The sequence below is a fragment of the Dromaius novaehollandiae genome, chromosome 1 (assembly GCF_036370855.1).
Source record: "Dromaius novaehollandiae isolate bDroNov1 chromosome 1, bDroNov1.hap1, whole genome shotgun sequence".
In the NCBI taxonomy this organism is placed as follows: domain Eukaryota; kingdom Metazoa; phylum Chordata; class Aves; order Casuariiformes; family Dromaiidae; genus Dromaius; species Dromaius novaehollandiae.
The window spans coordinates 212,182,884-212,201,895 of record NC_088098.1 but is presented as its reverse complement, the minus strand read 5'-3'; the positions used below and the strand labels follow the sequence as shown (position 1 = coordinate 212,201,895).

Genomic DNA, 19,012 nt, shown 5'->3' with positions numbered 1-19,012 from the left:
AGAGATGGCTGGAACTGATCAGAACTTCAACAGACTGTTCACGTATTCCTGACTGTATGGTTTCAACATTTGCAACTTATCTCCTCAATTTTATTTTATCTTTCTCTTTCTTCTACCCACACAAAGATGTAAAAGAAAGCCTGTGATACTAAGGAAGCCATAGAAACCACTCTGAATGGATAAACACACTGACATGGTCTTGTCACCTAATGGTATGTCCTTTTCCTGGGCACACCCACCAGTGTATATACAGCCCGAAGATCAGTATTGCGTATGAAGATTTTCAGTTCAGGCTGAGTTCCATGAAGCTTCATCTGCTCTGCTAGGGACTCATTTAAATTAACTTTGGTATATCTATATGAGCTGAATGACTGTAACATGCACATACACTTCAAGTAAAAGCTAGTATAGTGCTCAAGAGTATGCTCTCTGGGATAACATATAATAAGGAACTTATGATGATGTGGATCAGTAAAGGTCCTATGAATCATGTCTTCGTAAAAGATGGCCGATCCTGTTAATCAGATTCTATAATGAGTAATTACATTCAACAATCAAAACACTGATTTCAGTTTTAAGACTGTATTAAGAATTGTGTTCTTCTCTTCCTAACCCATACTACAGTGTATCATTCCTGTGAGGCTAATTAAATGTTCTCTAATTTATCAGTTCTTACAAACTGCTGGCATGTGAATTACCTTCATGTTCTCTATGCTCTAATCCTTTCATTCCATCCTTAGGTAGTTCATCTTGCAAGCCAGCTGCCTGGGTAAGAAACAAATGCCTATAAAATTAAAAAAAATAAAGTGAAACTCATATTAGAGTTCTGAATTTTCTCTCTAAATTGTCTTGTGCAATCTTTTCAGGGGGCAAGGGAGGAGGCGAATTTGACCCTTTCTGAAAGCCATTTGCTGCTTAACCACAAATGCAGAATAGCACAATGATTTAAAAATGCAATGGAGGCAGCCAGGTAGCTTAGTGGCTAATACACTGTTTTTCTTATTCTTAGTGCCTTAGCTCAACTATGTTCATGAGACTAAAAGAAAACAAATGTTATAGTCTCCAGTCAGTCCAAAATACAAACCACAGCTGATAGCCATCACTTAAGAGCAGGCTAAGTTTGGGGAGGAGAGAAAAATGGTCACTTCTTACTTGGAAGATGGAGCTTTTTTGTTCAATACAGCTGAAATCACTGAGTTGGGACTGGGAAAGAAAGAAGGATCATTTCCATTGTTACACTGTGCTTTTGATATGATTAGTGATGACATTTTGCAGCTAAATTAGTCCTTCCCTAGGGCACAAGCTAAAACATTTCAATACAAAAGAAACTAGTACCACAGACACCTCTACAGACAGAACCATCCCAAGGCCTATTCCTTACTTCTGCTCCATATCACACATCATCTGTTTTACTTGAGATAGCAAAACCCCACGTTTGCATATTAATCTGCACACCCTCTAACATTTTGCCAACAATAAAGGACAAATCTATTACTCAGCACTTGGTCTGAGAGGCTGTGTCTGATACAGTTATAACAAAAAAGAAACTATTTCCAAACTCCAACTGTATCTCCTGCAAAAGAAAATGAGTGTGGCTAGGAGGATCTGTATGGTTAATAGATAATCCAGTTTCTTTCCTGAATGCTGGTGTTTACGGCATTACAATGTTGCTGTCATCCTTCAGAGATACAAGCCCCACACACACTGAGCCAAATCCTGCCTCCCCACAACTAGGAAACTACCTTGGCTTTGTTGCTGGAGAGCCCAAATGGGAAGAGGAGGCAGGAGCAGGTGTTACCTTTAAAAATAATAATTGTCTTTGAGTCTATAAAGGCATCATTTTACCTGGGTACTCTCAGATTCTGAAGTCTGAGATCAAGCAGTTTCATCACTAGACCTATATTTTCTTCTTCCAGGAGGTAAATAGAGGCTTTCAGATCACTTATCTCCTTTTGGTATATTTTTACCTTTTGACAAAAAAGAAAAAGGTAATCTTAGGAAGACAAGAAAGACTACATCCATATTAGAAAGCCTTCCTTGTAACTATTTCAGTAGTAAACTCCTAGGAAGAATGCAGCTGTATCAGCAACACTTTGCATTTGGTGGAGCAGTGTCGTGATACATTTTTAGGCAAAGTGAAGGCCTCTCTGGTTCTTTCACATCTTTACTAGAACCATCTACTGGCACAGCTCTGTCTGTTAGAGACACACCGCTGGACAATGCAACTCTGCTAGCGGAACCTTCTAACGTACCAATCAGTTCTGGGGGACAAGAGCACTGGATTTTTCTTTTTCACTTTCACACCAGAGCTTTGAGAGAAAAAAAAAAATCTTCTTTGCAGAGTTAAGTTCAGGCTCTTGCTCAGAAATTGTTGCTTTCCTAGTTCCTGCCTAGCCACAAAACCTTCTTACCTAGAATTAGTGATGCTTTCAGCCCAGGTTAGCCAGGCTACTGGTTAAACCTCAGATTCTGCTTTCTTTTGGCCTTGTAATTACCCCATAATGCTATCTTGTTATGAAGTATATTTCCCAAAGGATGCTAGTTACTCAGTCCCCACAATTCCATTCACTCATCCTGAAATACAAGCAAGTTCCTACCCCACTCACTGGGGTAAGAAGTGTGATATACTGTGGGATGGATACCTTTCCAGAAATCTTAGCCACAGGCACATGGATAAGAACAGTACCTAGTGATCTGAATGTATCTATCTGTTCACACCTGAGCCAAATTAACCCATCTCTAATCATCCAATTTTGTAGTGAAAAGCTAGCTCACATTTGCCCCGGGGATTACAAAAGGCGAAAATGACAGGACATTAATTGGGAGCAGGATGTGGCTTGCCACTATGAGGTGATGCAGCTTTGCATTATGTTGGTGTGACAGAGTAACCACTGAAGAACATAACTAGAGGCTCCAAATCCATATAGATTTGGAACTAACTACATGAGGGCTGTCTGTGTTGGTAAGTCATTTTTCAGTGCAGTGGCCAAACTGAAATTTGAACCAGGATAAAACTGAAATTTTTATTTCCCACCCCAAAATACTGGAAGAGTCTGTCGGCTACACATTTCCATTTAGCCTGTTATAAGAAAACTGTTATAAGAAAACGGCTGAAATCCAAAGACTGGAGAAGTTAGTGATAATAGCTTTGTTTTCCACAATAATTCAGAGCACTAATTCATAATGTAGGGAACTGGAATGGGTTCAAATTCCTCCTCTAGCTGAGGGGAAAGAAACCCACTTCCTTCAGCTCCGAGAAGAGGGCCTGTCAGGACATAAGAGCACTCTGAGGTGGATCTCCCCTGTTGACACCACCTCATACTGAATTTTATCAAACACTGTAATCTTTCATATAACTCCTATATGAAAATGGGTGTTACAGGGAAGGGGGTTTGAATGTATGGAAAAGATGGTCACCTTCTACCTTTATCTGCCACTTACACTGCTTGCTACTGGTAGTTACAGATTAATTACAGGACAAGCACTCTCCTTTTCCTTATGAATGTCCTCAGAGGCCCATCACTGGAAACACAGCTGTGACTGTGGGCCATTGCTAATTTCAAACCTTAACTGTCATTATAAACTGAAAACAGGTGATCCTCTTACCTCTTCTTTTAGCCATTCATTTTCTTCAATGTCCTTGCAACTGCTTTTGTCTATGTGTTTTACAGCATTCTAAGAAAACACAATTTAAGATCATCTCATTTGAAGACTTTGACAGTGCTGTACACTAAAAAGAAGCACCTTCTGCTGTTTAGCAGGAAATAATCAAGAAACATCCACACAACAGACTGTAACATCCCTTGAGGGATTAGAAAGAGATTTAGTCTACAAGGCCAGCTGTTTTGTCTCCATCATCCGGCCCTGCGCAGTTTATCGGACAAGCAACTTACCAGTATTTTATCATTTCCTATACTTGAATCAGAACATTTTCTTCTGTTTAACAAGTTCTGCTCAGTTCCCACTACTGCTGAAATCTTCCTGTTTTGAAGAAACCAAACCTTTATCTACTAAAAAAACCCAAACAGTATCATAAATAAAGCAGTACTGATTCATCCCACGTGCCTTAAACATGCAGAGGTTTTTTCTAATGAGCCAAAGCTACAATTTAATTATTGATGGTAGTAATAAGAAGGAAAGAATTGGAAGGAAGAAACCACAGTAGATCAGCACAAACACACAGTCCTTTGGATTATCTGCTCACATGACTGAAAATCAGAGTACTGAAGTCAGGGAATGTAAACAGCTAGTGCATTCAATGTTACACTGAAGTATGCTTTGCATTTGAGGAGTGAAAAAAACCCATCACCATAAACATTTTATAAAGTCATGTTTGCAGTCAAAGCTGGCAGAGGTGACAGAAAGATCTGTGTATCAATAAACCTAAATTTTACTTTAGACTACACTATTTTGGCAGTTCCAAAAAGCACACTTCTGTATTTTTTAAATCAATGTCTATTTCCAGGCAGACAATCTCTTAATACGTTACTTACTGGTTTTCAAAGTCTATGAAAACATCAATATTAAGGTCATGGCAAATGTGACACGTTCTTGAACAAGTCATGTCACTGCACAGTGCCCTGGTTTCCTCTACTTCCTCTGTAAAACTCCCTCAGATTTATTCATTGTTAGTCTTACGTAAAAAAACAGGTACAGTCTGTTTATAACAATAAGCAATGCAGTATTTAGTAAGAGTATTTACAGGATATTTTACTCTCAATTTATTGGAAAAGTTCAAAATCTTAATTCCAGTTAAAATAATTATTAATACAGAGTACATGAATCAATAAGATTCAATTAGCATTTTGAAAAAGGCAGAATGAATACCTCAGGGGCCTGTTCTTTACTTTTCTTCACTTGCGTCTCAACCAGTCTGTCATTTTTTTCTTTTAGTGTTTTCAAAGCATTTGTATAATATTCTTCAAAAACAAACCAAAAAAAAGAAAACCAGAAATCATTATATGACATCAGTGTCACCCTGCCAACAAATAAGTAATCGGCACGTTGATCCTAAACTGGAACTTCTCAGCCAGCATCATGTGCATATGTATTAATGCCCCACAGGAAGGAATATAACCCACGAAGTCAGGCATCCTTGTCTACAGAAATTGTCCAAAACCCAAAGGACAGTAATGTTAACTACAAAACTAGAAATCTGAACTAGCTTATCCACTGGCAACTATAACACCTTATAAACAGTGTTACTCTCTGCTAAGATATGTATATCTTAATACTAAATCTTGATTCTTTCAATAGCAGAGTCTCAGGAGTAATGGAAGTGATATGCTTAAAAAATTTAGTTTTTAGGAAAAAATGGATATTAGAGCATCTTATGCACAGGGGCTAGCGTTTTTTTTTCAGATATTTATCATTACATTGAGCCTAAAAACTTCTCTGCCATCTGAGCCTTACAGAAGGATCTAACTTGACAAGAGGACAAAATGCAGAAAGTAGTAATGGCCTTGACAATTGCTTTTATCATTAATCATAGTCATTATTTAAAAAGTGTGTCTTATGTCTAACTAAATTTATTTGCTTTCAAGTTCCAGTCACTTGCTATTTAGTTATTTCATCCTTCCCTTCAGCTACTTTTGTGCTATTCTAAATAGCCCACTACTGTTTGGCATTTTTTCCCTGTGAAGAAATCAATGAAGGTTTTGGTGCTTTTCTTTGAAGGAAGGCACTTCACACTTGTTCCAGACACTTGAAACTCAGCCTAGCTCTGGACTTGTGTTGAGCACTGCCTACTGCTGACCTGGCTGTAAATGAGTATCTGGGCATGGATACACTGCGGAATCGCGAGCAGTCATATGTGAAAGGTAGCTGCATCAGATCTTAATCTAACACTGTGGAAGCTGGCCCACCTTAATCAATCCTCCATCTAGACTTAGCAGAATGAACTGGAGGTACTTACACACTACAATTAAATCAACTTTTCATCCTCTTGCAGACAGCTAAACAACCTGAGATGTAATGGGAAAAAGGGACACACATATTCACTTTTTCTATGGTGGCTATTTTCCCTAACCAGTCTGTGACTGCAACACTCTCCTCTCCAGACCTTGCCTAAACATATGTCTTTCTTATGATGCCTCTCCAGTCCAACAGCTTTGTCTACAATGCCATCTCCAGACCACATGAACCCAGCACCAAGGCCTTTAATGGTACCTAAAGAGAAACTCCTTCCCCTACACTTTACTCCCTAAACCTGTTAAACATTCAAGGACTGAACAAGCCCAGTTTGCTGCAGCTGGAACTTTGTGAGATAGTGGTTGTCCACTAGAAGACTCTATTCCCCAGCCAATTTTTAAGTTTGATTTTAGGAACTTGAAAAAAATAGTTTGTTAACATCCACTACAGGTAACATAGTTTTGCAGTATAGTAATTAGGCAACTGCTATATGTACCTCTGTGACAACATTTGTATAAATACACTTCAATTTAACCACAGGTTTTTGTCTCTGCAGCCTGTGATATGTAGGAGGTCAGACTGAGTGTTCCTAATGGTTCACTTTGGCATTCAATGTAAAAGCCTGTTTTCCTTTTCATTTCATGTATCAGCAGCTATATAGCAAAATTTAAACAGATTGAAAACAGAGAACGTGCATAATGAAAAATATCAACCCCTCCTGGAATACAGGCTTAGATATCTGGCAAGCTAGCTGGCAATGCAGAATACATAATGCAGATCTAAATCATGATAAAATACGTTTCTAGAGACAAAAAGATAGCTAACTGGATCTTATCCACAGTAGTTGATGCCTGGTAATGGTTGGCACAGAGTATACAGAGACCCTTAGAGTAGTGTCACTGCCTGTTACAACCAGCTGCTTGGCTGTGGTCATGAATACTGAGAGGGTCATAAAGGAAGAAAATCAGGACTTCTTTTTCCTTTGAATAGTTCAGGTTACATAACAACTAAATATTTAAACGATTTTAAAGTAATGCAGTAGTAATAGGGAGAATCTAGTGGCTTTGTAAAGCACTCAGCACCGGAACATGCAAGCTCTTAAATCTGTTCTACTGTTGTATCAGAATTGAAACAGTTCCCAAGATTTGTATATATCTGCGCCGGCAATTTTGCTGCACCTCATACATGGGACTATGCAACTAGGAGGTAAAATTCAGACCATTGGCTACAAAGCTCCCCCTTAGTACTGAATTTAAACCAGTATGTATGTTCGGTTCAGAAGACTATTCCAAGAATGAGCTCATACTACTTCTCTGTCAAAGAAGTGTTCAACATGTGACGTGCTTGAGCATGATGAAAAGCAATAAGAACAGTCAACATCTCCAACAGGACTACTAAGCATAGGTTCCAGGAAGACCTACATGAAGGTATCCAAATACATGTAGCCTGATTTTTAGAAATCTGCTGTCCTTCACAGTACATTTTTTAAAAATGGTTTCTCTGTATTTTACAATAAAATTGTCAGAAGACAGGATTATCAGTTTCTTTATTGGGGCATTCATAATGCCTGCAACTTCATCAATTTCTTTAGTAAAGGCAGTTTCAGGGGGATAGGAGAAAGAGGGATGGTTCTTCCATCTTACAGGGTTACACAGCGCACTTAGGTGCAGAGGTTTGGAAATATTGATAGAAATTACTGTAATTAGCTTGGCCTCAAATTAAATTCATAATTTAATTAATTCATGCAGGTTATACACAAAGAGCCTATCAGATTTGTATTACACTAGCTGTAAACTGACCTGTAGCCCTGCGAAGGTCATCTTTAACTTCCTTGATGTCTTTTTCCAGATTCTTAATCTTGTTGGCCTGTGTTTTACTTCCTACATTTTTGTACTCCAACAAATAATCCCTCTCAGCTCGCTTTACTAAAAGTTTTTGGTCTGTTTCTTCTATCTGGAAGCGCAGATCTATTAAAGTAAGAACATCAGAAGAGGGATTCTTTATAAATTTCTTAAACTGAGGGATTGGAGATAGAGGGGTGGTTCTTCTATCCTACAATACATTGCAATACAATGGCCCCACATAGTGTCAAGGGCCACCATCATTGATGAAAACAGCTTGATCTTATTCTGCCAACAAGAGACAACAGTTCTCACTGAAACATTGTAACCAAAGACACATGTGACTTCACTCCCACTGAGAATCACAGGGATGGCAGCCAGAACTTTGAGCAATCAAAAATGGTCATTTTTGCTGCCATCAATGTTTTTCTTTTTTTATCTTCCAGTAGAGCCAATGCATGGGGCTTTCATGACTTTCAGCTTAATGGAAAATATGAAGCATCTGTACTTCCACAGTAATACATATCACTTGGAAGGAACAAAACGGAGTCTTAATATATGGCATCTGTTTCAATAAAATACACAATTCTACTGAATTTTTATCCAATTTAGTTAGCAGATTTACTTATAAGCCCTCAGAAATCTCATTCTACACCTAAAGAGCTTAATTTTGGGGAGGAAAAGCTGTATGGTTTTTATGTAACAAGGCAGCTGAATCTCTATTTAAAATGCAAAAAAATCTACTCAATCCCAACTGTGTAAACAGCAAACCACACTTCCACAACTCACAACACACCTTTCAGAAGTTGTTCCTTGTCCTTAACATACTGCCATTTTGCTTTCAGTGACTCTTCAACGTTATCCCTAGTTACAATCTCCTTTTGATCTTGTTCTTTCTCCTCTTCTTCTAGCTGTCTTAGGATACGCCTGATGCGTGCCTGCTGTTCGTCCTTCAAACGGTCATTCTGTGAAAGAACAACAGTAGGAAAAGCACATATTAAAGTGTTTTCTAATTAGTTTTCTAAGTTACAAACTTAAGTAATAAAGAAAAGTCAGATTTGGGTTAGTGCCAGGATGCACTGCCAAAACATTCAGCTGAAAAGAGCTATTCTTCTTATTTGAAAAGGCTGGAGGGAAGGGCTCAGTCTGCAAGTCTCAAAAGCTTCTCAATAACTTTAGGCCCATTACAACAAGGAAATGAGAGACAAATGATGACCTTACTCTGTTTGGTGCATCACATGAATAATCCTCTATTGCCTGGAAAGAACACTGCTTGTGGGTCGATTTAGTAACACTATTTATTTCTAAGAGTTATCAACTTCAATATTCCTCATGAAAATTTAGCATCTTTGACACAGAAATGATAACCCAGGACACTAGACAATTAAGGCCCTTGCCTAAAACCACAGCAAAGAGTCTTGTCAGAGCTGCAGCTGAGTCAGACCCACTGATTCCACAACTGTGCTTACATCCTCATGTACATCACACCATCATGTGCTCATGACACTCAAATTATTTGAAATTACTGATTCTGTATGTTTGCTCCCAAAGACATGATGAAAGAGCAAATAACCATACCAGACAAATCCTAACAATAACAATGCCATAGAGAGAGTCTCAAACATTCCCCACTTCTAAAACGATTAACTCCAAACCACTCAGAACTATGAAGCAGGAAACAAAGAGGGAAGCCCAAGGGGTTGTCAGAACATGGCTAAATTAAACAAAAAGCACTTGAAGCATGCTCTGAAGTACTGTGCAAAGTCTGAAATTTAAACGAGTCCTTCAGAGACCATGAACTAGCTGCAAATTGGGGGAACAGCCACAGGAGACTGCACATCTGCAGAAAGAAGAGCCAAAGGCCACTTCCACTGATGGTTAAGGCCCACAAATGAAACACAATCAAGACTTCAAGCCTCCAAGGCACACCAGGGAAAACTAAATAGATGGGCATTTATAAAAGCACTGGAAACATCAGGCATGGGAAGGGCAGAGAGAAGGTGTTTCGCTGTTTCAGTGCTATGGGAAGTGCAAGCTGCAAAATTGTGTGACCAACATGATCCAGCCTAAGGATTTTTGAAAGATTTTAATGCATTTCGTTACGTGACTGCGTATGTATCCGCAGTCAAAATCCACTGCTTTCAGTCCTCGGATGCCATACTAAATGGCTCTTCAAAGTGTCGCTCTAGTGTGATCAGTAATTACATAATCTTGCTTTAAAAATTACTCCTAATAACAAAACTGTTAATCCACAGGCAAGTGACCCTTCATCATACACTGCTAAAAATTGGGCCTAGACAGGCCTAGGAAGTGGAATGGTCTTTCTTCTTTGTTCAGTTTTCATTATAACTAAGTTTGCAAGAATAACTAAGACCTCATAGATACCTGTGCTACTCCCATCACCTTGGAAGTGAATCAAAAAAGTCCTTTTTAGTCAGCAGATCTCAGTACTTAGCTCTATCTGCTAACAGAGTTATATTTAAGTACATATATAAATCACCTACTTCAGGTATGTGCTACATGTAATTTAGGTACCATTCTGACTTTTAAGCACATGAAGTGATTCACTAATTCTAGTTTCATTGACTACAAGGGATTCACAGCAATGACTACAATTATGATATTTGGACTGAAAGAATCAAATTAATTTTGTGAATTAAAACATCACATACAAAATGTGGTGAGAGAAAGATGTATGGTAACTTACTCTTTCATGGTATTCTTTGTTCTTTTCTTCCACATGTTTCAGATCAAGCAAAACTTGATCAATTGTTTCTTCTTTTATCTGAATTCTATGAAGAAAGAGTAAAGTAAGAAAAGTTGTTACAAAAACAGGAGAGCTTGATTATTTAAAATGGATTAGGCATAAATACTTAATGTTTTTCTGTCTTCTATTTCATATTGCTTCACTAATTGGGTAGGTGCTGCTGTCTTCTTACTGCACATAAGAAATGATTTACCAGATACAGCTGGACCTTCATGTTAGTTTGGACCTCATCTCACACTGAGAAAAAGACTCCTTGATTATCTTATTTCTGCATGGCTATAGTCTGCAACAAAATAAACAGCTCCCCTGGCAGATAAATTGTGCTAAGAAAGGGACCGTTAGCTGGAACTCCAGCATTGCCCCTTCAGCCTTGAGCCATTTCAGTTCTTCTAGAACTCAAGACTGAACTGAAACTAAGCTTCCAAAGTCTATACAGATTATGATAGCAGCAAAGGCAGGGAAGGAATCTAGGTTTCATAATTATGACTGTGCAAGCATGAGACCTGCAACCAGCTAGCAGACTTTAAAGTGGGAGGTGGGAAACTCCATAAATGTCTGATTTGTAATTTTCTTAAATGTCCCACCGGTGTATACCATTTGGTCCTTGCAGAACCAGCTGAGACACCTGCAAACCATGCATTCTCTACTGAAGGACTGCACAGAAGCACCCCAAAACTGTTTGCTTTCTACAGAAAATGTGGTACTCAAGGAATCATTCAATAGTTCTGCCTGAAGTAACTCTTGGAGTCATTCCTCCAGACTACACACGAGGATACAGAATGGCAATACTCAGTGCTTTCATCCAGTCTTACTTACTCTTGGGCAAATCTTCTTTACTGCTTTTGGAGGTGGGAAAGGATATAAAGCATCCACAGGCTTGCTGTTTCTCCCCTCCCAAACATATTCCTCCTCTGTTTGTAGCTAGGGATGGCTACATAACTTTCCAAATTATCTGAATTTCATGGGTTTCTCTGCTGCACTGGCATACTGAACTGCATCCTTTATGATAGTACTTTTTATCTTTTTACAAGAAAAGGAGGAAGGAAAATTATTAACAAATTCACATTAACAAAGGTAACAGCACAGCACTTTGTATGTTACTGCATTACAGTGTGACATGCCCAGTAACTAGCAGCATATTTTACCATTTGAATGTAGGAACAAATTTTCAAGCACAAGGAACCCACCTCCTCCTGTTGGATGGCCACATTTTGAATGGCATTCCACTCTGAACTATGAAGGTCTTCTTCACTTCAATTCATCTCATACTTTAAAGCATCTGCAATGTATCCATTTGCATCTAAACTAGTTGCCCCATGATTCCTTTGTAGCTAACAGGAAGAAACAAGCAATTTCTCTCCTTTCTGGCTGTGGTTTAGCCGACCTTTTTAGCAGTGTCTTTTAGGAGATGATTTGTGTTTCACAAATATTTATTTCTCATCACTCACTATAAAAGAAACCTAGGCAATTCACTCAGACATAGGTCAGACAAATCCCAATCCAGATACTTAATGGGATTCAGTTCTTCTGAAAATTTGGTTTGGTGAGCCTCACAAACTGTTCACCAAGAACTTGTTAGCCTTCAAGAAACTCTAAGAGAATAGGGACTGTAGGATGAGTAGTTTCCTCTAAACATATTCATAAACTTAAGCCAATGAACTAGCTCACAGCTTTCACAGTTCTCATAGACTACTTGCTATCCTCTGCGCAACAGCTGTAAAAGATATTTTTTTTTCCAGTAAACATAGATCTCACTTCTAGAATCAATACGTTGGATTGCAAATAATGTCTATTTCCAAAATCATATAAAATCTTTCTCATATCTCTTCCTGGAATTCATTCACCGTAATGAACAATAGAGGCAAATACTGCAATTATCACATCTTTTACTGCTTCAACCGGTATTGTTTCTTGATTGTTTTTTTGGTTTTGACCCTCCCTTTCATATTAAGTTGTTTTGAAAATTTTTTTTTCCTGGCTAAGTTTGGATATTTAAGGGATTTAGTCATGTAAATTAAGGTTACTACTGCTGTATCCTCTGCTGCCAGTGTGGTCCCAGGTATTCTTCAGGTCTTCTATTAAGGATATTAGTTAGAAAGGCTACACTGGAAGTAGGAAATTGATGGCTACAGCAAAAATGTATTACTTATTAGACAGAGGTGACAGCTTTGCCATATGCTGTAACCTCTTAAATTACCTGCCATTTTAATCAATCTTTATTTTGAGTACTGATGCTGGTTTTAATTACTGCCATTATAAGATTTTACATTAACTTGTAGAATATGTCTATCATTTTGTTAATTTCAAAAATATACATGAGTAGAATAAATATACACTATTTTGTTTACAGTATGTTGGACCTTTCCTGCTTAGATGATTTTTCTGTGGTATTTGTCAGATTCAAAAAGCTACAAAACAGCTAGACTGATGATTTCTTTGATACTGTTTTTCTCAACTGTGTATACTAGATGCCACATTTCACCACACAGAAACTACACTCCACCCCAGTACCAAGACAGTTTCGTCAGTCATCCAGGGCTTGTTACTAGGGCAAGGTAAGTGTTGTTCCTACCCAGTCCCAAAACAGAAAATTATATCAGAAATGCAAAATAGTGAACTTGCTATGAACAGCAACCTCTCTTCAATGTACAGAAGAAAAAGCAGGAATGGAAGTTAAATAAATACTATATACTTGATAAACCCTAAAGATAAATGTGAAAGACAATTACACTTGTATTATTATGCTTTTTTGTCCAAAAAGGAAAGTGGAGCTGAGATGTTTTAGATTTACAGAGGTGAAGAGAGACTGAAAAAGAGAGAGAAAAAGAGAAAGCAGTATTTTTTTTCTTCCTTTTCCACCTACTGTTGCTCTAGAAATTACTTATCCACTGTCAGTACAGCACACATTTCAGTGGAAGACTTTTCTGACATGAGTCATTTGACTGGATATTGGAATATGCGTAACAATAATTTTACCCGAAAACTATATTTTTTCCTCATACTAGTAGTACATTCTGTTATTTCTTAGCAAAGAGATATATTTCTCATTGTTTCTTGGCTTTCTGGATAATATTTACCTGTGATATAATTCAGCTGAATCTGGTCTGTTTCACTGTGGAAATGTGTACTCTGTTCTTTGTAAAATGAAACAGAAAAATCCCACATCAACCCAGCACACTCCTAGAGATGTCACTAGAACTGTATGTGGTAACTATTCTGCTCCCTTGCCTTGCTCTTTGTTTCTGCACTGAGCTAGTACTCATTGTTCCTTAAATGCTGATGATAATTGTTGAATATTGGGTATGCTGAGCCTTCTCCCTTTCAAATTTCATCTCTTTGATAAAAGTCTCAGAGTAAAAAATGTTATTTTTCTCCTTTCAATCATCCTCCTGAGAGATTGGACATCAAAATAAATAAGACTACTTTAAAACTTCTTAGACTATTCCCCTCTTCTTTTCTCTGCTTGATTTTAACATAGCTTTTGAGTTAAGTTTTCCCTCCACTATTTTCAAAGTCAAAGAAGTTGGTTAAAATCCATTTTTATTCCCAGTGTCAGCAGTTTGCAACGAGATTCTCTCTGTGGCCATCTCTAAAATTGTAATTTTTAACAGTAATGGAAGGTAGTAATTTATGGGTACAGTTGCCATTACATAAGGTCCCCATTTTGGGTCCACAGTTTTATCATTCATCAGCTGGTGCATGATATGGAGACAATCCTGGCAGTGACTGGCTACATCCTCAGTTAGAAGCTGTGAACAGAGCTTTGCTCAGCTATGCTTCCGATTTCACAAAGCCTACAATCTGTAATAATATATAGTGACTATATATATTGACATGATTACATGGCAGCTCTGACTGAAATTAGAAGGAGGAGGAGAGTAGGCACATTTCCTGGTTCAGAGACAGAAAAGCCAGGAAAGTAATCCTATTCATTTACAACAACTAAACAGTGTATGTAGCTGGGGAATTGCACAGTTAGGAGTTGCTCTTTAGAAACTTACCATCTGCATGTGGATAGAAATAACATGATTCTAGCTAGATGTACCTACAATCTCTTGATAACAACTCCTTCAACTTGTTCAACTCTCTCTCAAATGATCACCTGCTTACATCCAATTATATGCAGACCAGTGATGTTCTGATTATGCAGAGTTAAATATATTATTAAGGTGAATGTATGACAATCTTGTCTAGGAAACCAGCTCATCAGATGACGCTAAATTATTCTGATTGTTAAGGATTTTGTGTTTCTATTTCCAGACTCTGTTAACAATTCATTACTGACCTGAAGTATTGACAGAGGCAAACAGTAGCTTGAATATCCTTTGGAATATAAATCTAGAGAGAGCACATGGGAGAAATGCTGACAACTACTATTTGGAAAACCATTTCTACATGGTATATTTTGGGGATGAGCCTCTGAGAAGCAGCAAGGTCACTGGGAGATTGTTATACCTGTGTCATGGCTGATCATGTTCCCTTTGGATCAACACAGGTAAAGAACAGAAAGCGGAGACTGGCTGCTCCTGATAAAAGCTCTCTCCAAGATACTTTTAAACACACTTTTCAGTTTTGTTCAAAGTTCTTCTTTCAGGCAGAGCACAATGAGAACAGAATTTGGAAATATGTACAGGTGCAGTAGAGGCCTTTGCAATCACTGCAGAAAGACAGTGTGTCAGATACTGATCTTAACAGGGCTTTTTTTCCACCACAAGTTGCCAGATGAGAACTTTTCATACATGATATGGGATTGAAAAAAGATGATTCCCTACAATGATAAGCCTTTTAGAGGTTTTGGGGACAATCTGGGGCACCCCAGGAGCTCTGCTACTCCTTAATGTCAGGATGACACATGGCAGTCTGAGGGTCTACTGCACATGACAATTTCCTTTGTGCTCCACTCTCAACTGCACGAAAGGAACTGTCGGTCTCAAAGTGCTGGCTAGTGACTACCTCCCTGTATGAAAAGTAAGGTATCCTGGAAAGTATGATCAAACATGAACTTGCCCCTTCAGACGACATTGATGAAATAGCTGTTACTAACAGACAAAAAAGTTTTGTTTTTAATAAAACTTATGTTCCTAAGTTATAATAACATAAAAAAAAAATTCTGACCCACTTAAATGCATTATCATAGGTAAAATAGTTTGAAAAGTGTACATTTCTGGAATAGGCTTGAAAACCCAAAGCAAGTACAGAAAAGAAGAGCAAACATTTGCCACAGTCTATATGGTAATCAGTTCAGGTTCTGAACTGCCTAAGTTCATTTTTCTGTCTACTTTATCCATGAAATATATTCTATATTAGTGAAAAGTTAAATATATCAAACCTACTGAAATTCTAATAAGGCTTCGAAGAAAGCTGATCTAGGTTCTGTAAGACCCTCTTCTGTTTTCTCCTCTTTCTTCTTCTCTTCCATGCTTTATGTTGTACTTCTGCTGGAAGTTAGATCTAAAGGCAGGGGAGGACAAGCAGAAAAGAAGAAAAAACAAGAGAAATTAATGATCTTCATATGCTCACCAGTCTTTGTCACTTGTGACAAATTCTAAACAGTTCTGAAATAAACAAAACAAGATGTTTTATTGACAACAACACTCCTGCCCAGGGCAGCACTCAGGCACATGCTTTTGGCATATCCTGAAATGTTGTCCTGAATAGATATGTGTTCACGAACAGAGGGCCTCTATCACTAGTTACTTATTGCATTCCTTGCTGTGGGTTTGTATTTTACATTCTCACAAATCAAACAAGCTGTTGTTGCTTTACTAGTCCTTTGTCTCTGTTTGTTTATCTGGCTTGTTTTAGCCAGTCCACTTGTTAATATGCATCTCTTTCCCTCTCCTTCTGTCCTCCTAGAACTATGAATATTCGCCATTCACTGCAACTCTGATATCAGTTTTCATTGTCAGAGCTGGAACAAAACCACTCTCTGAAGGGATGTGCATGTCAGCAGTATTCCCTGGGTATGTTGTCACAACTACCAACCTCAGAATTCAACTGACAATGAATAAATCTGTAATGAAACTGGTAGCATATATTATGTAAAATAAAAAAGCCCCTTTTACTGGTCAGATAATCCAACGTCAAATCCAGATTAGCTGATTTAACAAAGGAGGCTTTACTACCAAATGAGTAGAAACACTGTATATAACCTGTTTTCATATTAAACTGCTTTGCTGTTCAAGTTCTGAATTTTCGCAATTATTATACTAATAGATAAAATTGCTACCACCTTGTTCCATAACTAGGCTGGAGGCTTTTCCTATTAAAATGAACACATGGAAATAAAAGCCGTTGTGGAAAGCTACACAGCAAGCCTGCCAAATCAATCTAAAATCAAGGCAATGAAGTTAAACCAACTAATGACAGATGCAGCCTAATCCATACACTCGCACCTGCTTTCTCACTGCATTCACCATACTCTGAAACAAGGCAATGTCAGCTGTGCACAAAATGACTTCCTGTTCATCCATGTATCCCGGATGAGTAGTTGATGTCTGCTGATGGAACAAGTGAGGGTGCTAAGAGACGGCAGTCTGTTCAAGGGTATATTGCAGAAAGGTATTCAAAAGAAATGTGACTGGCAGCTCTACAAGGTGAATGAAAGAAAGGGTAAACATACCACTGAGATCAAGGTACCAGCACAGCTCCTTACACCTTTGACCATCTTATTCGCAACATTTTATCCAAAAGAATTTTTACTCCCACTATTTTGGAAATCTACTTGTGCAGATGGATTTTGTCCGTTCTGCTGCTAAAGACATATTCACACTCACGGAAACAGTGTTTTAGAGCTGTCACTCAGTCTTTGCACCACCTAACTATTTAAATCGCAGCTACGGCTAACTCCATTCATAAAGATCGGGAAAACTCTGGATCTCATCAGCAGTATCTTGAATTTCTGAAGTGTTCCAGATCAAAGTTTTCATGGTTGCTGCATCAGTAAGACATTTCTACTGTGGAATTTCATTACAATCATGCCTCTGTCACAGTATCACCATGTGACAGCAGTAAACCTCATTGACATTTACCATCCAAACAGAAACCCTTTGAGTTTGAAGGTATATAAGTCCTTAATATGCCCCTATAACCTTTACAGATACCAATACAAGTTTAGTTTCATTAAATACAGTATTTTTCACAAAGATTGTAAAACTTGTGAATACTTGAATTTTGAAAATCTCCATCTTACAACAAAGACTGCATGAATTAAGTAAAAACACTAAGACAAGGAGTTAGGTATTTAACTACCCTTTGAAATTTCCAGCTCAAATACACGAATGCATGATTGATTTTGCAGAATTAACAGGGGTGGTACTGATTCCACTTCCATTTGAGCATATATTTTACTGATTTTCCTTGGAAACAGCAAATCACTTCAGCAATCCCTGCCTCTTTTTCATGATCTCTGGCCCTTCCACTAAATGGATAATCTAATCCCCTGCTTAAAATTGGTTACAAGCGAAACCAACATTTTCAGCAGCAGTAATTTGGAAATGTTTGGGTTTTGAAACTCAAGCCTCAGATGAGCTCCCACGACATATTTATGAAACCCTTCCTATGCTGGGAGTCACAAGCAAGCTTCCAAGCTGCAGAACAAGGTAAAGAACACACTGTAACAACAGATTTGCTAGATTTTGCAAACCGCAGAAAATGAACACACACGAAGGAGAAGGAAGTAAGTTTGGGGGGGTCTGAGAATTGACTGCAGATTTTACACCAGCAGGAAACCATTTTACGGCGAGCAAGATTTATTTACCATCTCCTACACAGATAAATCATGAGGCATAACCCTCAACAGAGCCGAAGTATTGTTACCAGCACTTTCTCAGTTAGTAATTACGCTGCCGTTACTCCTTAGCAGACCTAAGTAGGCCCCATACACCGCAGCCGAAGTCCCGCGACCCTCCGGACCCCCATCGCGGCGACCCGCTGTATGGCCGCTCGCCACTCGCGTTAGCCATCACCCACGCGATTACTAGCGTTATTAGCTCAAACAACGCGTTAGCGCGGGCCTCTGCTCCCTCGGCTCCCACCGCCGATTACCTCAGCGCGCTGCAGCCGCCCCCAGACCCGCTCCCCGCCTCCCCCCCCGGCTGCGGGCGACGGTTCGTCAGTCAGGGCCCCGCCGCGCGCCCATCCCGCCTCGGCGCCGCCGCGACGCCAACGGTCGCCGGTCGCCACGGCAACAGGCGCCGCCCCCCTCCCCCTCCCGCCGCCGCGCGGTGCCGGCGGCAGCGGCGCTCCCTGGCGGCCGCGCGCGGGAGCTGCAGCTGGAGGAAGCCGCCCCCCCCCGCCCCAAAACAGCCCCCAAACCCTCACAGGATCCTTCAGATCCTCCCCCCACTCCAGGCTTCGCTGCCCCAGGGCTTGTGCCCACACCGCGCTGAGCAGAGGTGGCTAACACAGGGCGTTGTGCTGCCAGGCTGCTCTCCTCCCCCCCGGGCGGGGACCCCCCTAGGCCTTCGCCTCCACCACCGGAGCTAAACGGCCT

The 19,012-nt window shown here is 39.2% G+C and overlaps 1 protein-coding gene across 5 annotated transcripts in view; it reads right to left on the bottom strand.

Annotated features, from left to right (window-relative positions):
• The window catches only part of CCDC83 (coiled-coil domain containing 83), a 29,821-nt gene extending 11,119 nt beyond the window's left edge, over window positions 1-18,702 (bottom strand). For 3 of the 5 annotated variants that reach the window (XM_064505182.1, XM_026103349.2, XM_026103354.2), the window contains exons 1-10: window positions 18,565-18,702; window positions 16,914-17,107; window positions 15,852-15,969; window positions 10,459-10,543; window positions 8,548-8,716; window positions 7,710-7,877; window positions 4,828-4,919; window positions 3,607-3,675; window positions 1,846-1,967; window positions 699-784 (exon numbers count right to left, since the gene is read on the bottom strand). In XM_064505182.1, the coding sequence (XP_064361252.1) occupies window positions 699-784; window positions 1,846-1,967; window positions 3,607-3,675; window positions 4,828-4,919; window positions 7,710-7,877; window positions 8,548-8,716; window positions 10,459-10,543; window positions 15,852-15,937 (877 nt within the window). In that variant the 5' untranslated portion in view covers window positions 15,938-15,969; window positions 16,914-17,107; window positions 18,565-18,702. Of the gene's footprint in view, window positions 1-698; window positions 785-1,845; window positions 1,968-3,606; window positions 3,676-4,827; window positions 4,920-7,709; window positions 7,878-8,547; window positions 8,717-10,458; window positions 10,544-15,851; window positions 15,970-16,913; window positions 17,667-18,564 lie in introns of those variants that run through there. The other 2 variants (XM_026103352.2, XM_026103350.2) reach the window with 2 other exon arrangements.
• Window positions 18,703-19,012: the final 310 nt, after the last annotated feature.